We start from the raw sequence: 27002 nt of genomic DNA on the forward strand, positions 1-27002 counted from the left end.
GAGAAAAATCAGCTTCAATACAAACATAGTTGGAATATTAACAATTCTTAACAACTTAAATACAGTCAACATAAAATCCTACATTAACCCATATGTTTATCATTTAAGTTTTAAGTCCATTTATCATTATTTGCCCATTGGTACTTGCACAACTTTGCCATATTTTGCTAGCAGTGCAAAAACTATAAGTTTTATTTAGTCTAGCTGCGCCCCCGCTGGCATAACTCTGGGCTCCCCCCGGGAGACTCGCCTCCCAGTTTGGGAACCACTGCACTATATGGACACGATGGATAATGTAGCTCATGTAGACAAATTACTTTATTTAAAAATGGGATGTTTCATAAATAGTGTCTTCTGAGGTAAAGATGATGTTCCTTTGATGTGAACTTTGGTCTTTGTAATTCTGCTGACCTTTAACTATATCTGCACAGAGTGAAAGGAGAGATATTAAAAAAGCACAAACATTTTCATAAGTTTCAAAGTAGCATTACTAGGATGAAAATGTGTTTTCCATTTAAATTCACTCCATTTTCTGTAACCTGAAAAGGGTTTTTTATATGCAATTAAATCAAAAGCAGATCAAAATTATCTCAAGACTTTTTAATTAAAAATTAATCAATTTTATACAGACACATATGTTATATTGACAGCTTTCCTACACGTTTGCTTGACTGTGATGGTTGAAATGTTCAGAGAAGACATCAAACAAACGATGCTGGACAGCAAAAGTACTTGTAGTGTTTGCTGGATAGCGGCACTGGATTGTCAGCCTATAATAGACAAGACTTCTGTTACACTAATTTAACATGTCTGATAACACAACATTTCTATTCAGGGGTAACATTTCTCACCTGTAAGGAGCATCTCTGTGTATGAGAGGCTCATCCAAAGGCAGGAAGTCACGAGTGTAGCTAATCTGGTTGTCATAAACCAGAAGATTTCCCTCAGTCTACTAAGATATGACAAGATTAAAGGCCAAAAAAAAGCACATTTTCTGTCTGAATTTTGAAAAAAATAAAGTCTCTCACAGTTACAGTTGTGCCACAGGAGTTGAGGCTGAAGATAAAAAGAGCTTTGGTACTGTCTGTCTCTATGGGAACACAGTGAGGGTCCAGCAGAGTGGTTCGGTTGGGCTGGACAGGTGGGATGGTGTGTGAAGTGTCAACGATAGCAACCATCCTTCCTTCTGGCAAACAAACTACCAGAGATACACTGAGTTTTAAAATTGTAGTCTACAGCAGACAAATCAACATGCTAATAAAAGGCACAACAGACATAAAGATTCAGTTTTCTTCTTTCTTTAGAGCCCATGCTTTATACCTAGAAGTTCTCTGGCAGGAAAGGTGCATCTGTGGACAAGACTGTCATACTCTTTAAGGGACTCGGCATTCAAAACAGTTGCGTTGACTCCAGCAACAAGACCACGTAAAGACAGCTCCTACATCATTGAAAAAATAAACAGGAAACATATTCATAACCATTAAATATATGATGGAGTGATGGTGAAAGCGAGTTTTACTGTAAAAAGGAACAAACAGGAGAATAGTTAAGAAGCTACTAAAATACTGTATAAATAAATCACCTCATATATCAACCCAGGGCTGTTGAAGGGGATCCTCACAGTCAAGTAGTCTTCCTCGGCCTCCACTTTAAATCCCCCCATCTTCACTAGGTCCCAGTCTAGCCTGTGGGCTCCAAAGAAGAGCTCCCACTGCAGATCAGACTGGGTCCCGTGGTACAGTAGCACCAGGAGGCTGCTTTCTGTGCACTTCCCTTCCAGCCTAGGGGAGCCTTGATCTGCACCACATCAGGAAAGCAAGTAGCACTGAGGTTAATATTTGTGTTGTAAGATACCAGTTTTTTTAAATCTGGACTAATTTTTATATCTTTATCTAACAAAATGTATCTCTCATTCAGAGGCTTCAGATAAATTCACAAAACCAGATGTAAGATATAAAATGTAAGATATATGAACTTAACATGTCTTAGAAATCATTGTGGTAATTCATTCCAACATGTTGGCTATTACACAATCACATAAACACCAACCTGAACAAATGTCAGATAAACCAAAAGAGCCTCTTTAAACAGCTCATAATTGAAACTCTTTCTAAATGGGGGCTCCGCCAGATGTTCCCAGCAGACCCTCACAACACATCTGAACCTGCCAGGCCTGACCAGCACCTCTTCCACCATCTGAGCCACCTCGCCACCAGGTGGTGATCAGCTGACAGTGTCCAATACTTGCCTTTGGGTGACTTTTGTTGTCACATGGTACAAAACAAATAAAACTGAACTAAACTGAATTGAATTCTAATGTTATTTATATCCCATAAAGTATTTGATGTATAATTAAATGGAAGATGTTTCTTTCATTAAGTTCTAAATAGATGTTTAGAAATCAGTGGAGTTGTGGACCAAAATGTTTTTAAACAAGTGTTAAAATGTAATAGATATAAAATAAAGTTTTAAGTATTGTTCGAGCATCATAAGATTGTGATCTGCAAGGCTAGAAATGCTGTTGAAATAAGCCCCTTAGAATTAGTCCTGCATCAAATGTAAATACACTGGGTTTCCACACCAATAATAAATTAATCACAGCATGAGTTAAACATGACAATGCTAAATAAGTACAATCAAAAGTTTGATAGTGAGAGACACACTACATCCTAGCTTAACAGGTTAGGCTAGCTACACTCAATGTCTCTGAAATTTATGGTTTCCACAAAACTGTAGACAAACAACTGTGTGTGTAGCAGACGATATGCAAATCTGAAGTCTTATCATTTATAAGAAATTTATAATAAAACCATTCACCTTCAAATTCAGCTCTATGCTCTATAGTGGCATGGTGGTAAAACAGATCTCCACCGGGTGAGATGAAGAGAGTGAAGATGAAAGCAAAGCTGTATGTCTTGTACCCACCACCTATATGCTGAAATAAGACAATATTTACATCAGGCATACTGAGCATCATCCACCTGCCTAAACCCACTCAATGTGCGTTGTTCTCACCTCCGGGATTATTTTTGGGTGTGATAGTGAGAGGCTGAGCTGGAAGAAGTAACTCCCATTGGAGTGGGAGAGCCTAGACACCACAAACTCTGTTTCACTCTGGTTTCGAGTCCAGGTTAAAAGGTCACCACCACCGTCCACTGTCACCTTCTGGAGGTGCACGTCAGGTGTGAAGGAGCCCAAGCTGACTGAAAACAGCTCCTTGGAAGAGACTTTATCTACAAAGTGAAAGAAAGATTTACAATATTGGTGAGCATTTTTAAAGTTCTGGAGACACAAAGTCTGGTTTTATTTACAATGACTTGTGTTTGTGTTGTAACTAAATATTAGTCTAAGCTAAGATATTCATTCATTTCCTATTTTCCAGGTAGCAAGGGTTGGTTTTTAATTTGGTTTCAATGAGTAGGAAATGACATACTAAATCCATGAGTAGTCAGAAAAATAATAAAATTCATGTTTAATGCAATTAAGCTCTAAATAAACTTTTTATTATGTAATCCTGAAAAATGTATGTTTTAATAACATTTTATTTAATTATTTAATTTCAACACAATTTGGAACAATACTATTTAAGATGTTTCTATCATAATAATAATAGCGAAGAAGGACCTGAGAAGAAGAAGAAAAAAAAATCAAAGCCAAGTCACCACTGACACTTGTAATATTTTTTCCATGTAACAGCTCAATAAATTATCATATTCGCTTTCTTTCAATTGAATACCCATAATAAGATGGACCTAGAAAGCCTCACTGTTGGTCAGGACCAGGCTCTGCGGGATGAGAGGGGTCTTAAGGTGCCTGAAGGAGCGATACTGTGTGAGAGGCCACCGCTGATCCTCCCACTGACTCATGAAGAACAGATCCACTGACATCGACTGACAGTACTGCCCCCTCACAACACTACTCTGGAAGAAACACAGCACACAAAAAGAAACATGAAACTGATTTTGCAAACTGGTCACCAGGCTGGAAACTACTGTCCACTTGTTTGTGTACCTTAATGTTTCCCCCTTGGGCTCCAACAGGAATTCTGACCTCCACTCTCCCATCCTGCAGGTCGATCTTGTACCGCCGCTCTTTAATGTCAGATTCCGGCAGAGCCTGACCGTTCACTCCAACCCTCACACCTCTGTCCCTGAAAAGGCCGTCAACTAGTGGGGAGAGAACATGAGGGACAGTCCACTGCAGGTCAGAGCCATGTGCTGTGGCCTCATCTGATGTCGATTAGGGAAATGGAAAAACACACAGTGGGAGGAGAGAGGTTACACCATACAAACTACAACATCGACTGCATTGCAGGAATAATCTGATGCTGATTAACTATACAAACTCAGAACACAGGCGATAGAGGAGTCAACAGCCAGGGAATCGCCCTGAAGTCTGTACAGGATAGAGGTTCTTACAATCTCTAAATCCACTCCCTTTTCCTAGAACAAAAGACACAAACAGCAGCTATGAAATATAAAAACAAGTGAATGAAGTAGACCCTGGCCCGAATAAGCCATATGACACCTTGATGGAGTTTGACAGCGGGGATGAGTAGGGACAGCGAAGTGTGACTCGTGACATGTGCAGAGAGACATGGTAGTCCAGAGCAGCAGCCTCTTTGAGGGACATGACCACAGCTTCCTTTGCTGGCTGGCTTGCTCTGTGGAACATGATGGCCATGTCTAGCTCATCAGTTCCCTGTTCAATGACATAAGGTGCCTTATATTTGTTAATTCAATAAACAAACAATTATCTGAAAATGTGCTGTTCCCTTACATTATTCTTATACTGGAGCACAGTGGGTGGTATAGACAGCTGAATGGACACCTACAAAGGAAAAAACACATTATCATATCCTCACATGTCCCACAAATTCAATTAATTTAAGTCATGTTCTCCATTTGAACCACAAATGATAGACTACTACTGAAGCACCGGCTGGAAACTGAGAGACAGGCTGGTAATACCTCCATGTAATTTTCCTCACAGATAATCTCTCTGGAGTGCCACATCTCCTGCAGGGAGCAGTGGAGCTGGAAGGGGTACGCTGCCACCTCTCCATCCACCTGCACATGTACAAGCCAAACATGCAGATGATAGTCTGTGCTTGTCTGCAGACGACAGAAATAAGAGACGAGGAATTTTACATAAAGTACACAATCCTGCAACATGTCAAAGCACCACATTTTGTTGCATCTACCTGACTGTTTACATGACAAGCTAAGAAGGAGGCACGAAACACCAGCTCTCCAGCTTCTGTTATTAGGACGGTGTAGCCACAGAGCGTGGCCTCCTTAGGAGAAAGAAGGTGGAGTCCATACTGGTCTGGTGACAAAAAAAAAAAAAAGACTTTATACCTAACAATTACATCCTGTATGTGTACACAATCTAATTACCAATTAGTTCTCTGGTAAATTTTACTTTTTGGAGGATGTACAAAAAATGCGACACACACCTTCAAACTCAAATCGGATCATTCCGCCAAGTAAGCTGGAGTTGACGGAAAGCCAGAAGTGACGTTCAAGGCATTTGGTCTGAACTGCTCCTTAAAGAAAATTATTTGTGGCCAACTATTAAAAAGGTGTCATGTCAGAAGCCCCAAGGGGCAAAACATGACAACATCTAAACAAATTATGAATGAAAAAGAGAATAGGACATCATACGTTAACTCCTCCTTATGTTTGTTTCCTGAAATGCCCTGGGGTAATTTTTTTTGTTTAACATGTTTTACAGAATGATCTAAAGTCAAATCCCCAGAACAACAACAACAACAAAAAAAGCTTTTATAGAGAGTTGATGCGCATCGCTGAGATGAGTTCCTGTTGACAGTGTTAGAAAGGCAGGGCAAAATCAAAGACAAATAAAATGTTTTAAAACAAGATTCATTATATTATATATGAAAAAAGCCCCTTCCCATTTATATGGGCATTTTAGGTGACAATTATGCAACTTGTCCGTGAGTAATACCTTTTAATATTAATGCAGCCAAGTTTCAAGTATGGGCTAGTATCATTATTTAATCTATTTATTTATTTATGTTCGTATATACACGCCCATTGCAACTATATAAAATTATTTTTCATTTCTCACTTATTCTGAACCCAGAAGTAGGAAATGTATCACTACGGAGACTCACTTAAAACTGGATTAGCCTTTTCCAATTCCTCTGTGGGCATATTTTATTTTCATAGTACACCGTTAATAAAAAAGATGGTCTTACCTGTCGGTAATGGGCTGGAAACACTGACAGGTAGGGTCAGGAGCAACAAGATACTGAAACAAACATATTATATAACTAATATATAAGAAGCGTCAATATAACAACCTCTGGTCTTTCACTTTTAAACTTACCCACACAAAGTCTGTGAAGTTATCGTTGTCATCTTCATTGCGCAGTTATGTAGACCACAATTTAAAAGCTGTCAGTCGTGTTACCTTCTGGACATTTCATCTTGTCAAACTTAAGGGAACTGACATGCTGCTAATTAGCATGTTACGTGTTTGTTTCTTCTTCTTTTGTGTTTATTGACCGTTTAAAAATTAGCGCTGTTTTGACTGAGTTTTGTTTTTCATCTATTTGCAAAATACAGGTGTACAAAAATGCAATCAAATTAATTAAATAAAAAGGGAGAAATGGGTATTTATATTAAATATTTATATAAAATGCTATATTTGAGGTGAAAACCGAAGTTACTGAAACAGTTCATGTGAAAGAACGGTCTTACAGTGACACCTAGTGGCTAAACGTTGACATGAACGGTCTGAGATCAGTCGTTCTGGGAACGTGCACAAAAGATGTGTTTGAAAAAAAGAAAAATAATAATAATAATAGATATAAAGAAACACACACACACAAATATAGTTTTATCTAAAATATTAACTAAAATAATTTTGTAAATTTAAGTAAGTTTTTTTTCTCAATGAAGTCGTATTATTTACAACACAGACAGGCTACATAAATAGGATTCAACTATTGTATCACGGATTGGAAGAGTTATGATACCCTTTGGTGGTCCATTTATTTGGAACGGAATTTTAAAACCAATCAAGCTTCAGACTCTTGTTTGCCTTCCTCAGTTGGGTAATGTACTGACTTATGTAACACACCTTCTATTTGGTGTTATTGCTGCCATGTTGCTGTGCTTGTAAAAGAAACAATTTGATCCCAAGCATCTGCCTGGTAAAACAAAGGCTTAAAAATAACAATAATAATAAAAAAAAAGATAAGGTGTAGTTGTAAATATTTTGTTTTTATTTTTTATTATTATTTATTTTTTAAATTAAAAAGTTGTCCTTTCTTCTGAGTCAGAAACTTTTTAAGGCCTCTGACTCACCAGCTTGAAAGTCACAGCAACAGAAAGATAATAAAATCATATATGAATCAGCATGAGAAATTATAGGCTAATTAGTAAGAGTTTTATTCATTTTGACACATGGACACAGTTGCATATCATGGAGCAGCGGGTATGGAGATAGGCAGTGCTGCATTTCTCTCTTTTGTCCACAGCAGCCCAGCTGGATGCCTACTCCACCACATCTTCCACTACAGGGGAAAATACTTTAAGTGACGTTGTGTCATAATTAAGGTCTGAGTAATCTGGTTTATCAGTGAGAGTCCTGTGGAGAAGGCAGGGAAAAACACAGTTTTGGAAAAGGTCGCTATCTCTTTACAGAATGAGACATGAAAACCTGACTTTGCTCATTAGCTAGTGCATTGATGCAAACATACAATTACATATTTCAGTAATCTTTAAAAAGTGTAATGTGTTGTTTTTTTAATCAGTTTATTTCAATAGAAATATTTTAAATATACTTTGACAGAAAAGAAACAAAAACAGGAAATTAATATCTGTTAAAAGCAAAATGATATGCCTTGCTGTGAGTTGAAATAACAAAAATTTTAGGTAGTTTTTGGGTCAGTAATTATGCATGCTAAAGTCTAGATTTCTTTTTTTTAAAAAAATATCTTATTTTACTATTGTGCCTGATATATTGGTGAGGGGCATGTGAATCATGTAAGGGTATGGTCAAAATTTGGATTAAAAAATATCTGGAAAAATATCTTAAATTGCATTTTCAAAACAAAACACTTTTAAATATAAATATTTTAGCAAAAGCAGAAATGTCTTAATTCTTTTTTTTCCACATTAAATGCCTACATTTTCCCATAACGCAACCTAAGTGCTTATCTTTTACTGCTAGAATCAAGTAAATAGCAAGTCATCCCAATGAGTCTGATGAGCTCTTTTCTGTTGAACGTGACAGATGTACATGTCTCCAGAGGGTGTATTTTCCAGATGTCCTCGTGTCCTTATCATCAGTGTGCTGGAAATACCTTCCCTCACCTCTGACACGTGTATGGAGCTCCTCCTTTATCCAAACTCCAAGCAGTTATTTTAATAACTACAATAATAGTGAATGTCTGCCTAATCAGGCCTGTTGCTCAACCTCAGATTTTATGTGCAACTTTCCTTTTATTAGCTCTTTAAATGGCATTTGCATCCCCTTTTAGAGTCCTAACCCTCAGGTTGGCACCAGAAAACTAAGGTGCCATGATTTTTCTGTACCCACAAAAGTGTGTCTTAACTACTCGGCTTGCCTCCTGATAAATAAATTATTTTTAAAAAAGCAAAACCAGTGTGTTTGCAGTCTGACATTTAGATAAGTCTATGTTTCTTCACACTAACTTAAAGTGATGGCATGAAGGGTGGGGGAGTGTTAACCTGGTCAGCAGCCTCATTAGTATTTGAGTCACATTGTGTCATTAACAGCACAGCTCAGCATGCGGTTCTCATGTTGTGACTGCATCCCTACAAATCTAGGGGGGCTAACTGTGACAGACAAGTCATAAAGTTTGACTTTATTGTTGTTCTTTATATTTTAGATTTAAAGTTGTAGCATGTGTGCAAATTAACCTAAAAGCCCTAAATTTGTAGCTTTGTTATGAGGCTTTGGAGTTGATTTGTCAATGCTGTTATGATTAATAATGACCTCATTCTGTCCAGCGACAGCACAAGCCACCTCCTCACCTCACAGCCCGGGCGTCTTCTCCACCAATCACATCCTCTTGTTGGCTTGAAGATGAGGAGGGTTTGAAGATGAAGAAGCCTATTTATCAGCTAAGCACTTCTTACTTTGACATTTATATCATTGGGCTCCTCCAGCATCCACAGACAAGCTGGGCTTTGCTAAATTTGGGGACTTTTGCAACACCTGCACATCAGGTGTTGGAAACTGAGAATATAAGAGTGGGACTGTGCTGTTTGCAGTGAAGATGCTTCGGTTTCAGGTGCAGGTGCTTCTGATGTTTTTGTGCTCATCTGTGCTGTTGGTGCAGATCAGCGGTGCTCCACGCAATGACCAGCTGACAGAAGCACTACGAGCAGACCTCGCGAGTGACAAGGTGAGCTCAATTACTTAAACATGAAGGTAAAATGTGAACCATTATGGATTGCATCAGGTTTTTTGATCAGATTCTTTTTTTTTTCCCAACTAACTTTTAAATTTCAAGTAGTCAGGAGTTTTGCTGCTCCATCATGTCTCCGTTCTCCTCTAGAATCTTATTCGCTTGCTCTTACTGCGGTTTGTGTCTGAGCTGATGGCGTCAAGAGAAGAGATGCTCCAGGAGCTGGAGGACGACGACTTGGGAGGCAGGGCGAGGCTGACGAGACGACACATTCGCTTCTCACAAAGGGAGCGCAAAGCAGGCTGCCGCAACTTCTTCTGGAAGACGTTCACCTCATGTTAACACTGGACAAGTCAGACTGTTGAAGCCGGGAAGATATACAGAAAATATAAATATACAGATGGAAAACCAGTTGTAAACAGTTTGGAGGGTGTGTCTTCAGGTTGGCAGGGATGTAGGCAGTATCTAAAATAAAATTTCCAGATTTTACGATGTTTGTAAGGCTTTTTCATAATATCCATATTTTCTGTGAAACCAGAAGTTATAAATATGTAAGATATTTAAAAAAGAAATAGTTAAATTTCTCTACAAAATCTTGAGTTATATCCTTGTATCCTGGGGAAAAAAAATTAGCCTTAGCATGCATGTTTGTATAAAAATGAACACAATTCTTAACTTGCTGACTTTTTAATAATTAGGTACATTACTACAACCATGTGCCCACACGTGGTGACATTCATTTATGCTTCAACAACGCGATCATTCAGTACAAAACAACCTCACGGTGAATTCTGATGAGTGCTGCAGCATGGACAACTTTAAACTACAAGTCAAACTGAACAGACTCTAAAACGAAAACACAGTAAGGATGATAAATAGACACAAAATGAAGAGATCCAACAACACAAGAGCTGGCATGGTTTAAGAATTTAAAATACAGCTGAGCATTCATGAATTGCGTACCTTTATGATAAAGAGCAGATTAATACAAATACAGTGGAAATTCAGGAGATAAATTAACAAGAAATGAAAATTCTGAACCGTTTTAGCATGATCAAAACAAAACAAAAGCAAAAAAAAGGCTGAATTCACAGTCGATCCGGTTTCTAAACCAGATCATCACGACATTAATGACATCCTTGAGGTAAAGCTTTCAAATCCATAGCCCTTTAAGTGTAACACGTACAAAAATGCGGACGGAAAAACAGGCGTTAAACACAATAATAACAAATACTGTTGCTCCAAAGTCTCAGAGTATGACAACTCTGCCCACACGAGTGCAAGGACGAACAAAATCAACTTCACAAGTGAAGAGTTCGCATCTAAAACTAAATTAAGATTTTGATGGAAATACAAATCAGCTTTAATTTAACATTCATTACAAATTATCCAGTTTGCAAAAGCCAGAACCCTTTATGCTGAATTGCATCACAATAATATTGAAGAAGAAATTGTTTAAGGTGAGTAATAGGTGGCTTTTTTCTTTACATGGCACATGAGCAAACTCTTCACATGAGGCTCAAGCTTTACAAAAGTGACCCACACCCTGTTTTCCTTTAGACAGAAGTGTTTGTCTTCATTGCACCGTCATTAATGTAACAGTCAAGTTTCAACCAAAACAGCAATTATTTAAAAAAAAAAAAAAGAAAAAAAAGCAAGATTGTTTTATAGACATTTAGCAAAGGGGAAAATCCTGTTATGGTCTTCCACTAATCAACTACAGTAAATGACACGATGTGGTAATAAAAAAATCCGTCAAAGCGAATTTTGTTCTAAGCTAAAAGCTAAAAGAGAAAAAAAATGATCGGTTGTCATGTTAACTACACATTCCTTTCGTCTACATTTCTTGTTCTATGAGGCTACTTCACTGCAAATTCCACTGCTCTAAAAGCCAAATGCTTTTCAAAACAACTGGGAGCAGTTTCCAAACCAGTGTGCTATGTACAGTCACAGTCTGTTGTTGTTTCTGTGCTTTTAAAAGTGTTGAGAGGCAGTTCAGCTCTTTGATTAACAGTGTTAAAAAAAAATAAAAATGTATAATTATTATGTTTATGTCCAGACAAAACTTAACTTTAATTTTGATGTACAAGCTGGGAGATGGGAGCAGTACCGCTGTGATAGATGGAGTGGAGCCCAAGCTGCCTGCAGGTCAGGCCACCGTCGTGCTAATGCTGACCTCAACATGGTTACCTATATACCAAAACTATAACTATAAAGGTGAGGAATTGTGAACTTGTGAATGAAGAAAAACCCCTGGTGATGTGGTTTGTCTGTTGTAACTCTTATCTGTACCAGCCTTGCAGTATGTTCAGAGCCACAAAAGAGGAGAAAAAAAAAAAAAGGTGAAATTGTGAATAAATCAGGGACATTTTCTGCTATCGACCTACTGGATGTCTGAAAGTGAAAGGTCAGAAAATGTGAAGCCAGTGGAGATTTGTTAGCAGTCGGTGGAGATTTTGGCTGAGAGGTCCTGAATGCGGCGAGCGCTGCAGCTCTTACACAAGATGTGGCCGTCTAGAGGGTAACAGCCTCGACCTTCGCCTTCGGAGGACAGCAGGAGACCACATTCCTGATAAACACAGACACTTCAGTCACTTCCACTTAGTTTATTATTTCTTATCACCTTGATGTTGATGATAAAATTTCTACTGACTGTTGAACACTTTGGTCATTTTTAGTGTTTTAAAAAGTTTTAAGGGACTGATTTACAACGACTGTCTCTTTCCATCTAAAACTATAATTTAATACAACAAACTATGTTTAGCTCACCTCACAAACGTAACAGTTGACGTGGAAGCTGCGGTCTAGAGCTACAATCCTGACGGTCTCTTCCTGCCCTGGTTCAGGCATGATGGGTTCACCACACACTGAGCAGCGAGGTGCATATTTCCTATCGGGGATGGCAGCCGTCAAAGCTCACTGTTAGTAGAAATTACAACACTTCTGTTTGTGCCGTGTCAATGTGGCGCTTGGTCTGTAACTGTGTTCATACCGATGAAAGTCCTCTATGCAGTGTATCTGAGATGTGGCATCCACAGTGAAGGGCACCCCGTCCAAGCAGCAGTTACAAACCACACATGTGAAACAGCGAGGGTGGTAGGCTTTTCCCATGGCCCGCAGGATGCGGTCCAGAATGGGCTTAGCGCACTTTGAACAACGCTCTAATGTACTCTAAAAACAAAAAAAAAAAAAACAACAATACTAGGCATGAGTAAAAATTACTAAATGAGATTTAAATCCCTATTCACAGAAGTAGAGATGCATACAATAAAAAGTCATCCTACTGGATACAGTGTGTATGTAATCACAGAAACTGCTGAATGTACCGCCACTTACAATGTAACAGCTCTCACAGTAACTCTTCTTGTCCAACGCATAAAACGGTTGCCCTCGGAGACGAGCATGGCAGGTGATACACGTGAAACACTCCACATGGAAGACCTGCTCCATGGCGATGCACCCGCTGCCATCACCAACGACGTTGTCACCGCAGCGGGCACAGCGACCTGAACGAGACGTGTGGAACAGAAATCAATAGGTTAAAAAAAAAAGGGGTTTCCATCTTTACAAAACCAGCCTGCTTGTTACAGTGCATCATTTCTTGATGCGGTACCAAAATAATCCTCTGCAGGGGGGTGGTTCATATCATACACCAACTTCTTGGTGAGCCGATCCAGCTCTTCCTCAGGCCTCGTCATTGCTGCCCCCTGCTGGAGGAAAGAGGAAATGGTATGATTGTAAAAAAACAGCTTTGTCAAGCGACAGAAGTTATTTTATTTATTTATTTTTAAATCAACTATGAACCAAGTTAAGATTTTATTTGCATTCTTTTATGATATACTTTGTCGAGAAGTTTAGTGTAATTCATAAGAAGTCTGGCTTCTTACGATGAATGCAAAAATGTGTTAACCCAACTTCCACATTCAGATTTGTGTGTCTACCTTGTTTAATTGATACGCAGGACTCTGTGCGGCTCCGGGCCCTGTCTGAGTATTTTCCATCCCTCTCTTGGACAGTTGAACCTGGTTAACTCTTCCTCCAGTCCCTGAGCCGCTGCACTTGTACACCCCCTCAGAGTGCATCTCCTGAGCTTGTGAACTGGGATGTGGGGGGTACCAGCCCTGCGGACCTGTTTGAGTCTGGGGTGGTGGTCTTGAAGTGTGCTGGCGAGGAGGGGGCGGAGTGTAAGCCTGTTCAGCCTGCCTCCCTGTCTGAGAGTAGGTGACAGGCTGTGCTGTCTTGACCTGCACGCTAAACCTGGGCCCGGTGGGGGTTGAGGCAGTGGTGTACGAGGCAGGGACGGGCTGAGGATAGGGTTTAGGGTTTGAGGTGGAGTAGTAGTCCTGCTGATGGGAGTACTGAGGGGTCTGGTGCTCGTTAGGGTAGGGAGGTGCAGGGTGGTACTGGCTCTGGGGGTGAGAGTTGTAGCCCATGGATGGCCGACCCTGAGGAGGGGCTGTGCTCTGGTGTGCAGTCTTGTAGTGATCCCCTGAGATGTATTTGTTGTAAGGCACATTGTCATAGAGCTGCAAAGAGGCAAAACATTACAACACGAAGTCCTGACAGCACACTTGCCAACATGAATAGTCGAATAAACCTGAATTTATCACATAATCATGCATCTGTAATTGTGTTACACATAAAGTGCCATACTTGGGTGCTGGAGTCCTGTGGGTGGTTGTCCAGATCAGCCAGCATATTGGTGAGGGAGTCAATATCTGCATCGATCTTTGAGTGATAGCTGGTTGCCTTTTCAGATCCCCGATGCTAATCAAAGAAAAGCAGTGAAACAATGAGTTTAATTACTTGATAATCAAGTCCGGTTGTTGGGGATTCTTTTTTCCTCCTCAGAGACAAGGTGTCTCAAAACTATTTTTATATTTTTTTAATTCAGCAAAACTACAAAAATTTATACCCACCATGAGGTCATAGCTGTCCATGTGAGGACTCCAGTGGCGATCCTCTTTGGGACCATGGGGAGGAGGATAATAGTGGTCGCTTGATGAATGATGAATAGGCCCAACTATTTGATTTGGAACAGATATTTTGCATGCAGGGTCACTATTAAATGATAGTTTTAGATGCCAGTAAAATAATTTTTCAATCTAAAACATCTGACAATATCTGTTCCCAACATGATTCTGATAAACACTTCCTATCAGAGGTTCATATGTTCTCTTTAAGGACAAAACTCACCTTCCAATTACTTCTTTCAACTATTCCTAAAAGCTCATATTTGGACTATAATTAAAAAAAAAAAAACAACAACATACCAGCACAAATCTGGTATTTTTTCCCCTCATATAGACCTTTGTTATACTGAAATTCTATTCCCAAAAAATAGTTTAAAACCAGAAAATCTCAATTTTTTAATAGCTCATGTCCAGTAACACCGTTTGTAAACCTTTAAATACTAATTCTGTGTAAATGGACTGAGACTCAACAGCTCAAAACAGTCAGCCTGTCAGTTCTGAAGTCCTTTCATGTGTTGGTATCCTTCAGTTTTAGAACACAAGTTTTAGAAGGAAGGAACGCGAGTGCTGAAGCCTCATGTCCTTCAATATTTAGTGTAACAGCTTTGGAGGAATTTCTCTTTTTACATCCAGCACAGACAAAAAGAACTTTAACTCACCAACTAATACTTTTACTACTGAAATAAAACAAACACTGAACAGGTCTATTAACATTTACAGAATATAATTACTTCACAGTTCCTTAAAACCCTGACATCTTCCTGTTCAAGGGCTGACTGTGCTTCTTTGTGAGAAGTTCTCCTCTGCCATGGATTCAAAGCAAAAACAAAAGACTACTGAGAAAAGTTTGAGTCACTCTTAATGAAAATTTCTTAGAAATGAGCCTTAACCCTGGTTCCAGTTTGTGACAAATGGCTTTCTTACCTGTGGGCCCAGTTGCCATGTACCTGTTGGTCATCCCTCCTCCTCCTCCATTTTGGTCATAGGGACCATATTTTGGCCTGAAGTCGGACGTACTCTTCTTGTTAGGGGCTCTGTAAATTGCTGCATTGGCAGAGTGGGACATCTGAGGGACGGCTCGCTCTGGACTATCCAGAGTCCTCGGTGGCAGCCAGGTGGGACCGGACATGGCAGGCTTCAGAGATCAAATGACAGAGTAAAACAAAAATCATTGTTAATAATATTTATTTCTTCAAAAAACCACTGTAAATCATACACAACTATCCATCTTAATACAGCTGTGGCTTTTGTGTGTATTCATGTAACTGGTAACCCATGGAAACTATGGGTTGCTTCAGACTTTGTTTCCTATGGCAACAGGAGACAGACAGACTGAACAATGGGCTTTTAGTTGAGTAGGAAAAGAACAGCCATTCTAACACTCGGGGGTTTCCAGCAGGCCGACGCATGCATTAAAACACGTGCGAGTGTGTGTGTTTCAAGACACAAACAATCACAAAAAAAAAAACAAAAAAAAAACACGCAGACTTTATTCAGAATCACAAGCAGGTGCAAACCCATAGCTACCCCTTGCCTCTTGGCCGCCACAATAGTTATTGTGATTTTGTGTTTACACACCAGTATCATACATTTCCAAATGAAGCTGCAACAAAAACAGGGCAGGAAACATTGTGTAATTATATTTATCTGTATACATGTGAACACCTGGCTTATAACAATATATTATGTACTCCATGTGGGATAAATAACAACTCTGGATTTCACAGCTGGGCTGTCAAAGTGCTGACTTGCACACAAGGGTTTCAGGAAACTACCCTTATATATATATATATTCGAAGTAATCCAATTTAAAAACAATCATTGCATCATATTTTAATGCATTTTATAGAAATGTCAGGAAAAACTAAATGAGTCAAATGAAAAAAAAATAAGGCAAGAAATGTTCCTTGTGCTGCATTTGCAGCACCAGAGAAACATCATTTTGAACATACTAATCACACTCTTGCAAAACAAAAAAAAGATGCATGATACTATATGCACCAGCATCATTATAAAGTCACATTTGTCAGATAGGCCAAATAATACATTTATTTACTTTGAGGCTGAAATCCTCTTACACCTGCCTTTACATCAGTCATTACAGAATATGAATGATGGACCAAAAATATGAGCAGAATCTATTTTATTCTTCTATTCTACAGTCATTTAGCAGACACTTTTCTCCAAAGTGACTTACATCTGAGAGTAAGAACACAAACAGGAAATCAAACAGGAGGGGTCGTCATAATTAAGTGGTAGTCCAGTTGGACACAGGAGCTGTCATGTAGTACCAGAGGCAGTGCTTTTTTATTATTATTAATTGTGCTTATGACTCCATGCAGAAAGGCATTGTGTGACTAGCACAAAAACCCCAAATACATGCACATGCCACGAAAATGAAAAGCATTGTCAGTGAAGGGAAATTAATAATCTACTCAGGCTGATTGTATGTGGGCTGTGTGACCATCCCTGCTAAGAAGATTATGACAGATGAGAGATTGCTGTAGCTACACATAAATACAATAGTTAAACGGGAGAGTTAAGCCTCTTTGTTTTATTAAACTTTTATTTATTTTTTTCCTTTCTTGTTTGTTGTGGTCAGCATTAAATCATGCAGGGTCAGTTCGTTACCTTATGCCCACGTGGAGGGGGAAGAGTGACCATCACCTACACTACTGACCTGATTTAACCGTCTGTCTGAATACGGATGAGCACACACTCAAATCCGAGGCTGCTTGGGCCGGGAAATTAATCTCAGCAGTTTCATCGCTATGTGCTCTAAAGCTAATTGTTATTTCTATGCGACTTACATCACAAAGCATACACATATATCCATCAGATCAACCGGTCTGGGACACATGCTGGCGGTAAACGACACATCGCAGCTCGTGAAACGTCAAAGTTGATGACACTGACAAGCGTAAAACAGCAGGGACAAAGTAGACATCTGGTATTTATTAAATTATAAAACCAAATATATGTGTTGCCTTTTCGGTAACAACGACAAAACAAAAATATCAATATGTTATGAAGTAGGATTCTGCTGGTTAATGATATTAATATTTTCCTACCTTTACAGTATTGTTACAGTGCGCTTTCCTTCGGTCTCATCTACAAAAACAGAACAGAATGAAATCAGTAAATAGCAATAGATAAGCTCATAATACACACATATCATCACTATCCTCTTTTTAACTGTAACATTATACTCATGTCAGAGACTAAGAAAATGTACAGCTCCTCGTCTAAATCTTTTTTTTTTTGTGCGTCACACACACTCAAAAACAAACCATTTAAATGCTACAGTAATCCACAATATGTGAAAATGTGCAATTATTAACTTTAATAACAGGCTTGTTTACTTGTTTGATAGCCTGTTTTGAACTCGAGCAAAGCTCGTGCCTTGCCCCCAGGCTAACTTTCAACACGACCGAAGAGAAAAAACAAAGCAGTAACGGATACCTACCGCCCGAAACCAGCCACATAAACACAAACTTACACTTGCATTCAAACGTCCAGAGGTCAGTAAAACATGTCCTGATAAAAGTTTCTTTTTGTTAAACGTCGTTAACCTACTTTGTCACGGATCCGAAGGCCTTTAGCAGCAGCGGGAGCTCCTCACTGCATTCCCGATGTGTGACGTAACTGTCTGCGCGTGCCCAAACGCGCGCGAGTGGTGGCGGTGGGTTTGACAGCAAATAAATTAGACAGTCGTTTTTTTTTCTTAGTAAAACACAACACTCAACCACGTTAGAGATAATAATGACTTACAAACTTTAATAAAGAAAACCCATTATTATAGATAAACATTATTACAATTTTATTAGATCTATCTATCTATCTATCTATCTATCTATCTATCTATCTATCTATCTATCTATCTATCTATCTATCTATCTATCTATCTATCTATCTATCTATCTACGCTGATTCTTGCTTTGAGCTTCTGGTGCTCCAGGTGCCAAAAAATTAGGTGCCTGATTAGCAACACCTGTGAACATGGACCCTGCTACAGCAGTCAGTTAGGATTGTAGGGTCAAAGTGTGGAGAAAACATGGACAGTGCTATGGTGATTGCTGCACCATTAGGGAAACAGCTTTGGTAGAAGTTTGGTGCAAGTTCTCCAAATCAACTGCAGAATTAACTGTTTGGCTTCATTCATTCATTCTTTTTTTTTTTTTTTTGTTTGTTTGTTTTTGTCTGGCCTACCTTTCTTGGTCCACATTCCTCACTGGTTGGTGGCAGTAATGCACCATGACAAAAAAAAAAAAAAAAAAAAAAAAAATCGGCTTTGGCCGAGAAGATTTGGCTAGTTTTTCAAGGGCGCAACCTACACATATTCAGCTCTGCTGTTCATCCCACAAATTCATTTTCCTGACAAATGTAGCCCCATTTGAAAGGGAAATAAACAGGCTTTCCAACAGTATACAATTTTATTCCCAAAACATGTTACAACAAAGAAATAATCCACCAAACACACATTTATTTTTTACATAAGATACAAATTATTTTCTTGAGACCAGGTTATTAAAAATCTGTGGCTGTCATAATTTTTGTTAAAGACACAATCAGTGAATCTTTATTTGATCTGGCTCGTAATGTTTAACTGGCATAGAGCATTTGCTCTGCAGGAACTCCTCAAGTTTAGTCAGACTTGCTAGCCCCTCTTATCCCAGCATGATCTGACAATGCCCTAAAAAGCATCTTGTGAGGGGAGGAATGCTTGGCTTCCTCAGCTTTCAAGTGTACCTATAAATGTTCGGTGGGGTTGAGGTCGGGTGACTGTAGAGGAAGTTGATGACTGTCACTCCTCCTTAGTCTTTTCTGGTCTTAAAGTAGATCCTTTGCAAAGCTTTGAGGAGCATGTTGGCTCATTATCATGCTGTAGTATAATCCTTCTTCACAATGATGGCGATTAACTTTTCGTTGTCATTTTATTACAGTTTTATGTCTCATCAAAGGTTTGGAGCATCATGGTATCATTCTCTATCCTGCTCATCAACCATCTGCTTCAGCCACAAATCTTGACTTTAAAAAATTAGGCATAGCCCCTGAAGATTTTTCCAAAGATTATCAACATTTGTTTTAATCTGTGTTTTTATTTTTTACTAGTTAAAATAGGCAGATGTGGTCAGGAAGACTCCACTAATAAGAGGGACAATCATTTTAAGATCAAATGTTAGTGTTAACTGCACATATAGCGCTTCTTCTTTACTGGTAGGTTTTCTGCACCCAGTTGTTTTCCACCACACATGCAGAGCTCATGTGGAGGTCAGGTTCTTTGCTCTTTCATTTTATAATTTATGAAATTTGGGTCAACTGTCCCTCACCCACTACCCCCACCCTATTTCTTGTTCGTCCTCCCGTTCCACCCTGCACGACATAGGAGGCCTCCTGCTATCCCCAAAGAACTGCTTCAAGTGACAAATGAAGGTAAACCACCAAAGCTGCTCACTGGGATCTCCCTGCTTCCTCCTCCTCCTCCTCCTCCCCCCCTGCGCTCTGTTGTTTGCCCTTATATGTCCAGAGAGCTCTGCAATCACAGGAAGAGGCAGTTTAAGCAGATATATGTTATTGTTGCAGCAGCCATCAACACTTTGGCACCAAGTGGGGGTTTTGAAGTCAAAGCATGGCTTCGGGCCATATGTTATCAGATGAACAATATAGCTCTGTCCAGGCAACCAGGAAACCACAATACAAGGCAAAGCCCTTTATGTGAGAACCGCAGAATTTTGTAGCTTTTCATTTTGACTGCAGAAAGCCTAAGCTTTGTGTTTGATCCCAAATAGGGCCAGTGGGTCGCAGATGGGCACTGACAGATGGGGTACGATGCAGGAAGTCGCAACGAACGTTGCCCCACTTTGCCAGTGGACAGACCCAATGGCTTCCGGCCATTGGTGAACTCATTAAGTAATGTTCTTACTTTTCCTCAACCGCCCACCCCCCTTCATCCGTTCTTCTCACAATGCCTGGAAGTAGCTGAGACCTACAACTCCCGCTCTGTTTTCTTAATCGCTATTTTCCTTTATGGCTTGTCTTTTTCTTTTTTCTTTTTTTTTTTTTTTCACAGAGCACTCAATTGATTCAACCTCCATCCAAACACATAAAAGCACAAGGACACCCACACACACTCTCCATCCCAGTCAAGCATTTTATTTCCGATTTCCATTTTCAAATAGTTGAATTTAAAGTAAGGAATTAAAGTAAATTAGGGTTGACACATTAACGTATAATAATATCTATCTATCTATGGCACTAATGACAACACAAATTATCAAGGCCAGTAAAAACTTTTTTAACTTAAAATAATTAAAACAAATTAACAAATTAAATTAAATTGGCTGCAGTTATGTCTGTCAATAGTAAATTTTACACCTTATTACTGAGTAGTGTAGGTGCTTAGTTCTGCAGTGCACTTATATAAGCAAGACTTGCAGCCATTATATCAAGTTGTTTAAATGGTTCACAAAACACTGCGCACATAACAGAAATATCCATAGTATGAAACATGTGCTTTAGTTCACTGTAATATTGGAGATTTGGTGCAATGATTTTACTTGCAAGTTACTGAATAGCCCCTATTTCAAAGGAAATGTTCTATTTGCCAGTTCTTTTTTTTTTTTTTTTTTTTGCTCTACACAGTGAATCAATGACTGGACTGACAATGAGGTAAATTTCCGTTTGTTTTTTAGTTATTCATGACCTCTGCGCCCTCATCCCCTCACTCCATTACCACCACCTCCCACCTCTGTTTCTCCTCCCTTATCTCCTGCTCTCTTTATATTATTGACGGATGTCCTGCACCGGCGTTTTCATCCATGTCTCTGAGCAGCTTTGCAGGATGTATTCACAAGCATGAGTGTGTGTGTGTGTGTGTGTGTGAGAGAGAGAGAGGGTGGGCGTGTGGGGAAGTTCCTGCACATCTGTCGGCTGCATTTCTCTCACTCAGGGTGGGGTAAAGGTTGTTTTTCAGCACAAAGAGAAGGTGTCTCCCATCTAGAAAATCAAGTTAGCCTTGCTTCCTTCTTCTTGGTCCTCATAACATGTCGCCTCTGCTTTTGGGCAGCGGGCCAGAAGCTTCCGGCCTTTGCATCTCTTAGTATCTCTGAAAATGAGATATGGCTGGTATGGTTTATACATTTGTTTGGTTATTGTAGTGGGCTGTTGCTCAAAGTTTTTTAACTTATTTACATAAAATTTTTAAGTGTAGGGAGTAGCCCAATTTAGAGGTTATTAGCTTATTTTCTAGGTCTGGATGCAAGACTTGTCTTGTCAAATAACTTAGATTAACAAAGTTTGATTCATTCTGGTTTAATAATTTCATGGGTGTGTAAGCCTTCCACAGGGAAAAAAATTAATAATATAAAATCTCAATAATAGTGAGAATATAATAGTGGAAATGTTTCTCCAGCAATAAGCTGCTCTTCCAGCTCCCTCTCATATAGTTTCCTCTGTCCTGGAGAGGGCTGAAGGGTAGGAAAGCGTTGGTGGGGGATGTTTTCTGGCTCACCCCTGGACAGCCAGGCACGTATTGCATCTCCCGAAGGGTCCAAGTATGTATTTTTTCAATGTGGCACATAAACACACTAAGCTTTAGTTCTCGTAGAGCCATGGGGGTTTAGAAAAACTAATAGCCCACTAAAAATACTTAAGGCCTGGAGCCTGGGCCATGGCTTTTCCTGCGTTGCTTCCACCGTACGCGTGGGCCATTGAGGAAAGAGGAAACAAGCAGCTCTTGTTGTAGGCGAGTTTCCTGCAAGACCTTATAAAGAGCTCCCTACCCTCAACCTCCCCTCATAGAGTTGCTCTGAACCAGTGGAGACTGTGGGCAAGTCCCTGCTCTTCATCCTTGACTGCTGACTGAACACTCAGACCAGGGTTTGACGGCAGTGCAGTGCAAGGTTGTTCTCGTCCCTGCTGGTCGGGGTGAGTTCTGAGTATATTCACATCTTTTTGTTGGCTATTTTGAGTTTTGTTTGCTTTCATTAGCTTCTTTCTTTTAAGATGATAGCAGTAGGTGATTAATCATTGACTACCACAATTAAGATGTGAAAGGAAAGAGTGATAATTTTTTTTTTTTGGATAGTTTTATTCAGTCACTGCAAAGAGAAAATACAGATCACATTTTTGAAGTGCATATTTAATAAATTTCAAGAGCTATTTCATAGATTTGTCTTTTTCCTAAAACAGGTACGAGTAGGGAGCTGGTCTCACCTAGATGTGTCTGGAACACTCCAGTATATTTATTCTTTCAGTTACATACAGGTAAGTCAGTCTTAAACTATTTTCATGCAAATATTCATCATTTCACCCCATGCAGCATGAATAAAATGGTGTTTGTCTTATAATCCTTTATCTGCAGATTCAGGTGAGCCTGATGGAAGTGTTGGAAGGATACGGGGTAGAAAAAGGCCAAGTCCAGAGGGTTGAAGGTTATGTGAAGGAGTTCACGCGTCACTCCAATGATGTGCTGCTGAACCTGAATGAACTCCGGCACAGAAGCATCCTGACTGACACCACCCTGGTTGTCGGAAATGTGTATCTGCGGGCGCACTGTGCTGTGCTCGTGGCCTGCAGGTCAGCGAATAGCTTGGCAAAGGTTTTCTTTAATTGATGCACTCAACTCTTCCTTAAACTCTACAAAGTGATGCTCATATATGTTGCATCTCTTTCCTTAAATAGTTGTATTTTTCTCTCTCGTTTCAGTGGGTTTTTCTACTCTCTGTACTCCCGTCGAGTGTTGCTTCAGGGGCGTGGTGGCAGCGGGGAGCAGCTTATGACTGTGTCTCTCCCAAACACCTTGGATCCGTCCTGTGTCTCCCTGCTGCTTGACTTCATGTACACCTCCCGCCTCCCTCTGACTCCAAGTATAGTCTCCGGAGTGCTGGCTGTCGCTGCCTACCTGCAGATGGACCACGTGGCCGACACCTGCCGGGATTTCATGCAGCTGCACTGGTGAGAGCCTGTAAATAGCATCTGCTGTATGACAAGATCATGTGGATTAATAATATAGGAGATGTTATGTGCAAAGACTTTGAAAAGTCTATCAGGTATGATTCAGAATGGTTTAATTTGAAACTTTTCTTTTGCAGCACAGAGAATTTAGGTGGTACATGCCCCCAGTTGGAGCTGGACTCTAGGGTATGTGTAGCCTCTGTAACCCCTAAAAGAGGTGAAGTGCCTCATTCGGAATCCCAGTGGTCACTCCCAACAGCCAGAGAAACAACGTAAGGGAACTAACTGCATCTGAAAATCATTAAACTGTCGTAAGACAAAAGAAACTGATCTGCTTATGTGACTCATTGCTTTGGGATTTTGTTTTTATGTTATCAGACATTCTGCTGCTGTGGTTTGTGTGCCTTTGTCTGTTGACAGATTTATCTCATTACAACACTTCCTTTGTTTTTCCTGCAGGTTGCCTGTTGTCCCACAAGGCTATCTCAAGCCAGGGGCTTTCCCAACCTGCCATCTGAGGTCAGATGAGCTGAAAGAAGATCCAGATTCACCACTTCTGGGCATCCCAACTTTATCCCCAAACAGCCCTGCCTTCTCCAGCTGCCAACCAAACTCTCCTGCGGAGTCCAACACATGCAGTAAAAACCTTGTGGTATGTCTACAAAAGCCTCTGAGAAAGCTATTGTATTGTTAAAACTACAGGTTTGCATTTACAAGACAACTAAATCAGCAGTTTTTTTCCAGATTGATTCCAAAGCCACACCTGATCCAAAGGCCTGCAACTGGAAGAAGTACAAGTATATTGTACTAAATCCTCTCTGTGCCGCTGCACCAGTAAAAGAGGAGACAGAGGAGCTACCTGCTACTAACAAGATGGATCTGACACCAAAGCAACCAGCAGAGGCGTGGTCTGGAGAAGTGCCTGGTCAGATTGATAGGTAAACTAGAAACATAAATACAAAGACATGACAGGAAAAATAAATGGGAAAGGTTTAGTAGAAGTTTTGAACCTCCTCTCATCAGACAGGGGCAGGCCTCCTGCTACGAGGGTTCTGGCCGAGCCCCTCCCCTCGGGCCACCTCCCTCTGTGGATCCCCCAGCTGTTTCTCCCCCTTACAAAGAAGGAACAGGTAGACACAAACACAAACACTACAGTTTAATAAAATTCTTTGTCTCATGATCAAATGCAGTTATTGATATTTAAATATGTTTTTTTTTCTCCTGTCTTCTTGGCTACTCTAGTCTCACCGGGCACCATTTTTGCAAAACTGCATCCTTCTGATCCAGAAGCTTCTCATCTCAACCAAACTCCTATCAAACATGAGAATCGCTGTGTGCCCTACTGTTATTCTGGCAATCTGCAAGGAACCAAGTCCATCTCCTCAGGTGAAAATGCAAAAACTTTGCTTTGTAATTTACAATCTTGTTTGAGAAATTGACACCAGATGTGCAACAACAGTGAACTTTTCTGTTGCAGGAGACAAGCCGTACCGTTGCAATGTGTGTGGAGCTCAGTTCAACCGACCAGCTAACCTGAAAACTCACTCACGCATTCATTCTGGAGAGAAGCCTTACCGCTGTGACACCTGCGGGGCACGATTCGTTCAGGTAAGGGCTTCACGCTAACTGTGCATGCCCACCCACCCCATTAACATGTTAGGACATTTCTGTGCAGCAAAAAGACATAAGATTCAAGAACATTTTGTCACAGAAAAGATACTAAAAAGCTACCTGAAAACATTTGTTTGTAGTCCAGATTTTCCTTCCCTCACTCGGCTGCATCATAGTGTAACACATTTTGCAGAATGGTTACCAAGAGGCTAGTACATCTAAAACAAACATTGACCTCAGCCTTGTACAACACTATTTTAACCAATCAGCTTACCAATCAAAGCTGGCTTGACCTTTTGGGAGCAGGTTTTATAGCTAAAGGACCAAAATAGAGTGTTTTAGACAGGAAGTGACAAGAGGTGCCACAACGGTTTCCTGTAAGAGAAATGTAACATGTTTTCTGAAGACTGAAGCATTCAAACCTATTTTAATAGACCACAAATTTAAATTATGTATCTGTTTATGAAGTATTTCCATTGGAGCTTCCAACTATAAATATACTAATCAATTATTAGACCTTGTGCTCAATAATTTTCTTTAAATTAAAATATAAATTTTCCAACCATACAAAAGGCTTCAGAGAAAACCATTTTATAGATGCATGGGATTATTTAATTAAATTTGAACATGCATTTTTGGATTAAAATCGCCCCCAAAATGTCTGAACTCTGACATATCTAATGTGCGTAGATCGCTTAAATCAAAATCACACAAACACATGCTGACGATTATTTTTGCATCTTTTGCTGTATCTTTTTTATGTAGTTTTTAAGATTTTGATTTCTTTTATTTTGAATAAATGACCGAATGGTTGTTGTGGCTTATCATTCCTGGTATTAGGTTGCCCACCTTAGGGCCCACGTCTTGATTCATACAGGAGAGAAACCCTACCCCTGCCACACCTGTGGCACCCGGTTTCGCCATCTGCAGACCCTGAAAAGCCACCTGCGGATCCACACTGGAGAGAAACCTTATTCTGTAAGTCATAACCACATGGTTTCATCAGTTGCACATGCTATCCAGAAAACAAAACAAAAAGAAAAAAAGGTGCAACACGTGTCACAGACAAAAATCAGACATTGTCCTGTTACTTCCCTGACGTCTAACTTGTTTTCCAGTGTGAGAAATGTGACCTTCACTTCCGACACAAGAGCCAGCTGCGTCTGCACCTGCGGCAGAAACATGGAGCTGTCACCAACACCAAGATCCGCTACAAGGTGGTGACAGAGCCTTTCCAGCCTTTTCTGCAGGCCTGCTAAAGAGGGGAACCACTGCATCATTCACAATAACCAACATGATGAGCATAGTCTCATATGAGCTACTTAATTCTGTCTGAAAATGTGAAATTTGCTGAATGAATTATGCATTTTTTGATTGATGATTATCTGTAACTAGCTGGGCTGAATTGGGCATAACATAAAGAGAAAAATAATTACATTGGGGGGAAAAAAAACAACACATTTACACATTTAGCATCATTTGTTGGATGTGCTTTGGAATGATATCATATCAGGTGGGTTTTCCTAAATGGAGAGGTTAGAAAAAGGATTTAAGCAAGTATTGTTGAAGGTTTGCGATGAGATCTAACGATGGGAAAAGTAAATGGAACAATGTGTACAATGGAGAGGAAAGAAATGTGTGCATGTAAATGGTTGGAAAGAAGGATGAAGGAAGTGTAATAGGAAGGCAGTGAATTATGTCAAATCTGTAATGAATCTAAATGGAGCATAGGTTTTAAATATGCTGCAACACTTTGTTGTGTTTTTCTCTTAAATGTGTATCTAACTCTGGTTGACCTTATGGCCAGGGGCCACACTTATGAATGCAGCAATATGAGCTCTTACAGTCCAAGCAGGCAAAGGACTTAGTTCTCTTGTTCTGAATATAAAGTGTAAAAATAAAATAATATGTTGTTTATGACAAAGGCATTTCAAGAAGATAATTTAGAGCAACTGAATGGTTAATTATAATATAAAATTCGTATTTGTATAAGTTCATTTGCAGGACAAAATGAAATTAAATAATTTTTATATCATTTGGACATTTGGTGTCTG

The 27002-nt window shown here is 39.7% G+C and overlaps 4 protein-coding genes across 10 annotated transcripts; 2 read left to right on the plus strand and 2 right to left on the minus strand.

Moving 5' to 3' along the window:
- Positions 1-308: 308 nt before the first annotated feature.
- Positions 309-6497, minus strand: LOC121640379. 5 transcript variants are annotated; one of them, XM_041986096.1, is made up of 18 exons: positions 6355-6497; positions 6224-6276; positions 5459-5548; positions 5204-5328; positions 4971-5069; positions 4780-4830; positions 4528-4701; positions 4346-4442; positions 4012-4229; positions 3767-3920; positions 3016-3233; positions 2818-2935; positions 1583-1797; positions 1321-1438; positions 1029-1198; positions 852-949; positions 660-770; positions 309-423 (listed from the first exon to the last, which is right to left on the minus strand). In XM_041986096.1, exons 1-18 carry the CDS (start codon positions 6390-6392, stop codon positions 414-416), a joined length of 2157 nt encoding a protein of 718 aa, XP_041842030.1. In that variant the 5' UTR covers positions 6393-6497; the 3' UTR covers positions 309-413. The 5 variants fall into 5 exon arrangements, with proteins under 5 accessions (XP_041842030.1, XP_041842029.1, XP_041842027.1 ...); XM_041986095.1 differs by having other exon boundaries at positions 852-916; positions 4971-5114; XM_041986093.1 differs by having other exon boundaries at positions 4971-5114.
- Positions 6498-9016: 2519 nt separating this feature from the next.
- sst5 (somatostatin 5) lies at positions 9017-9760 on the plus strand. Its single transcript, XM_041986638.1, has 2 exons — positions 9017-9406; positions 9560-9760. Exons 1-2 carry the CDS (start codon positions 9278-9280, stop codon positions 9749-9751), a joined length of 321 nt encoding a protein of 106 aa, XP_041842572.1. The 5' UTR covers positions 9017-9277; the 3' UTR covers positions 9752-9760.
- Positions 9761-10321: 561 nt separating this feature from the next.
- Positions 10322-18040, minus strand: trip6 (thyroid hormone receptor interactor 6). 3 transcript variants are annotated; one of them, XM_041985057.1, is made up of 11 exons: positions 17959-18040; positions 17454-17493; positions 15307-15517; positions 14329-14432; positions 14063-14176; positions 13351-13935; positions 13023-13116; positions 12746-12915; positions 12402-12580; positions 12179-12299; positions 10322-11978 (listed from the first exon to the last, which is right to left on the minus strand). In XM_041985057.1, the coding sequence occupies exons 3-11, from the start codon at positions 15509-15511 to the stop codon at positions 11847-11849; spliced, it is 1704 nt and encodes a 567-aa protein (XP_041840991.1). In that variant the 5' UTR covers positions 15512-15517; positions 17454-17493; positions 17959-18040; the 3' UTR covers positions 10322-11846. The 3 variants fall into 3 exon arrangements, with proteins under 3 accessions (XP_041840991.1, XP_041840989.1, XP_041840990.1); XM_041985055.1 differs by having other exon boundaries at positions 13023-13119; XM_041985056.1 differs by lacking the exon at positions 17959-18040 and adding an exon at positions 17882-17915 and having other exon boundaries at positions 13023-13119.
- Positions 18041-22188: 4148 nt separating this feature from the next.
- Positions 22189-26989, plus strand: bcl6b (BCL6B transcription repressor). The gene is made up of 12 exons (XM_041985058.1): positions 22189-22308; positions 22573-22647; positions 22745-22959; positions 23089-23337; positions 23475-23609; positions 23797-23989; positions 24082-24275; positions 24361-24467; positions 24580-24723; positions 24815-24945; positions 25789-25926; positions 26067-26989. The coding sequence occupies exons 3-12, from the start codon at positions 22760-22762 to the stop codon at positions 26205-26207; spliced, it is 1632 nt and encodes a 543-aa protein (XP_041840992.1). The 5' UTR covers positions 22189-22308; positions 22573-22647; positions 22745-22759; the 3' UTR covers positions 26208-26989.
- Positions 26990-27002: the final 13 nt, after the last annotated feature.

This window comes from Melanotaenia boesemani, chromosome 5, assembly GCF_017639745.1.
Source record: "Melanotaenia boesemani isolate fMelBoe1 chromosome 5, fMelBoe1.pri, whole genome shotgun sequence".
Classification (NCBI taxonomy): domain Eukaryota; kingdom Metazoa; phylum Chordata; class Actinopteri; order Atheriniformes; family Melanotaeniidae; genus Melanotaenia; species Melanotaenia boesemani.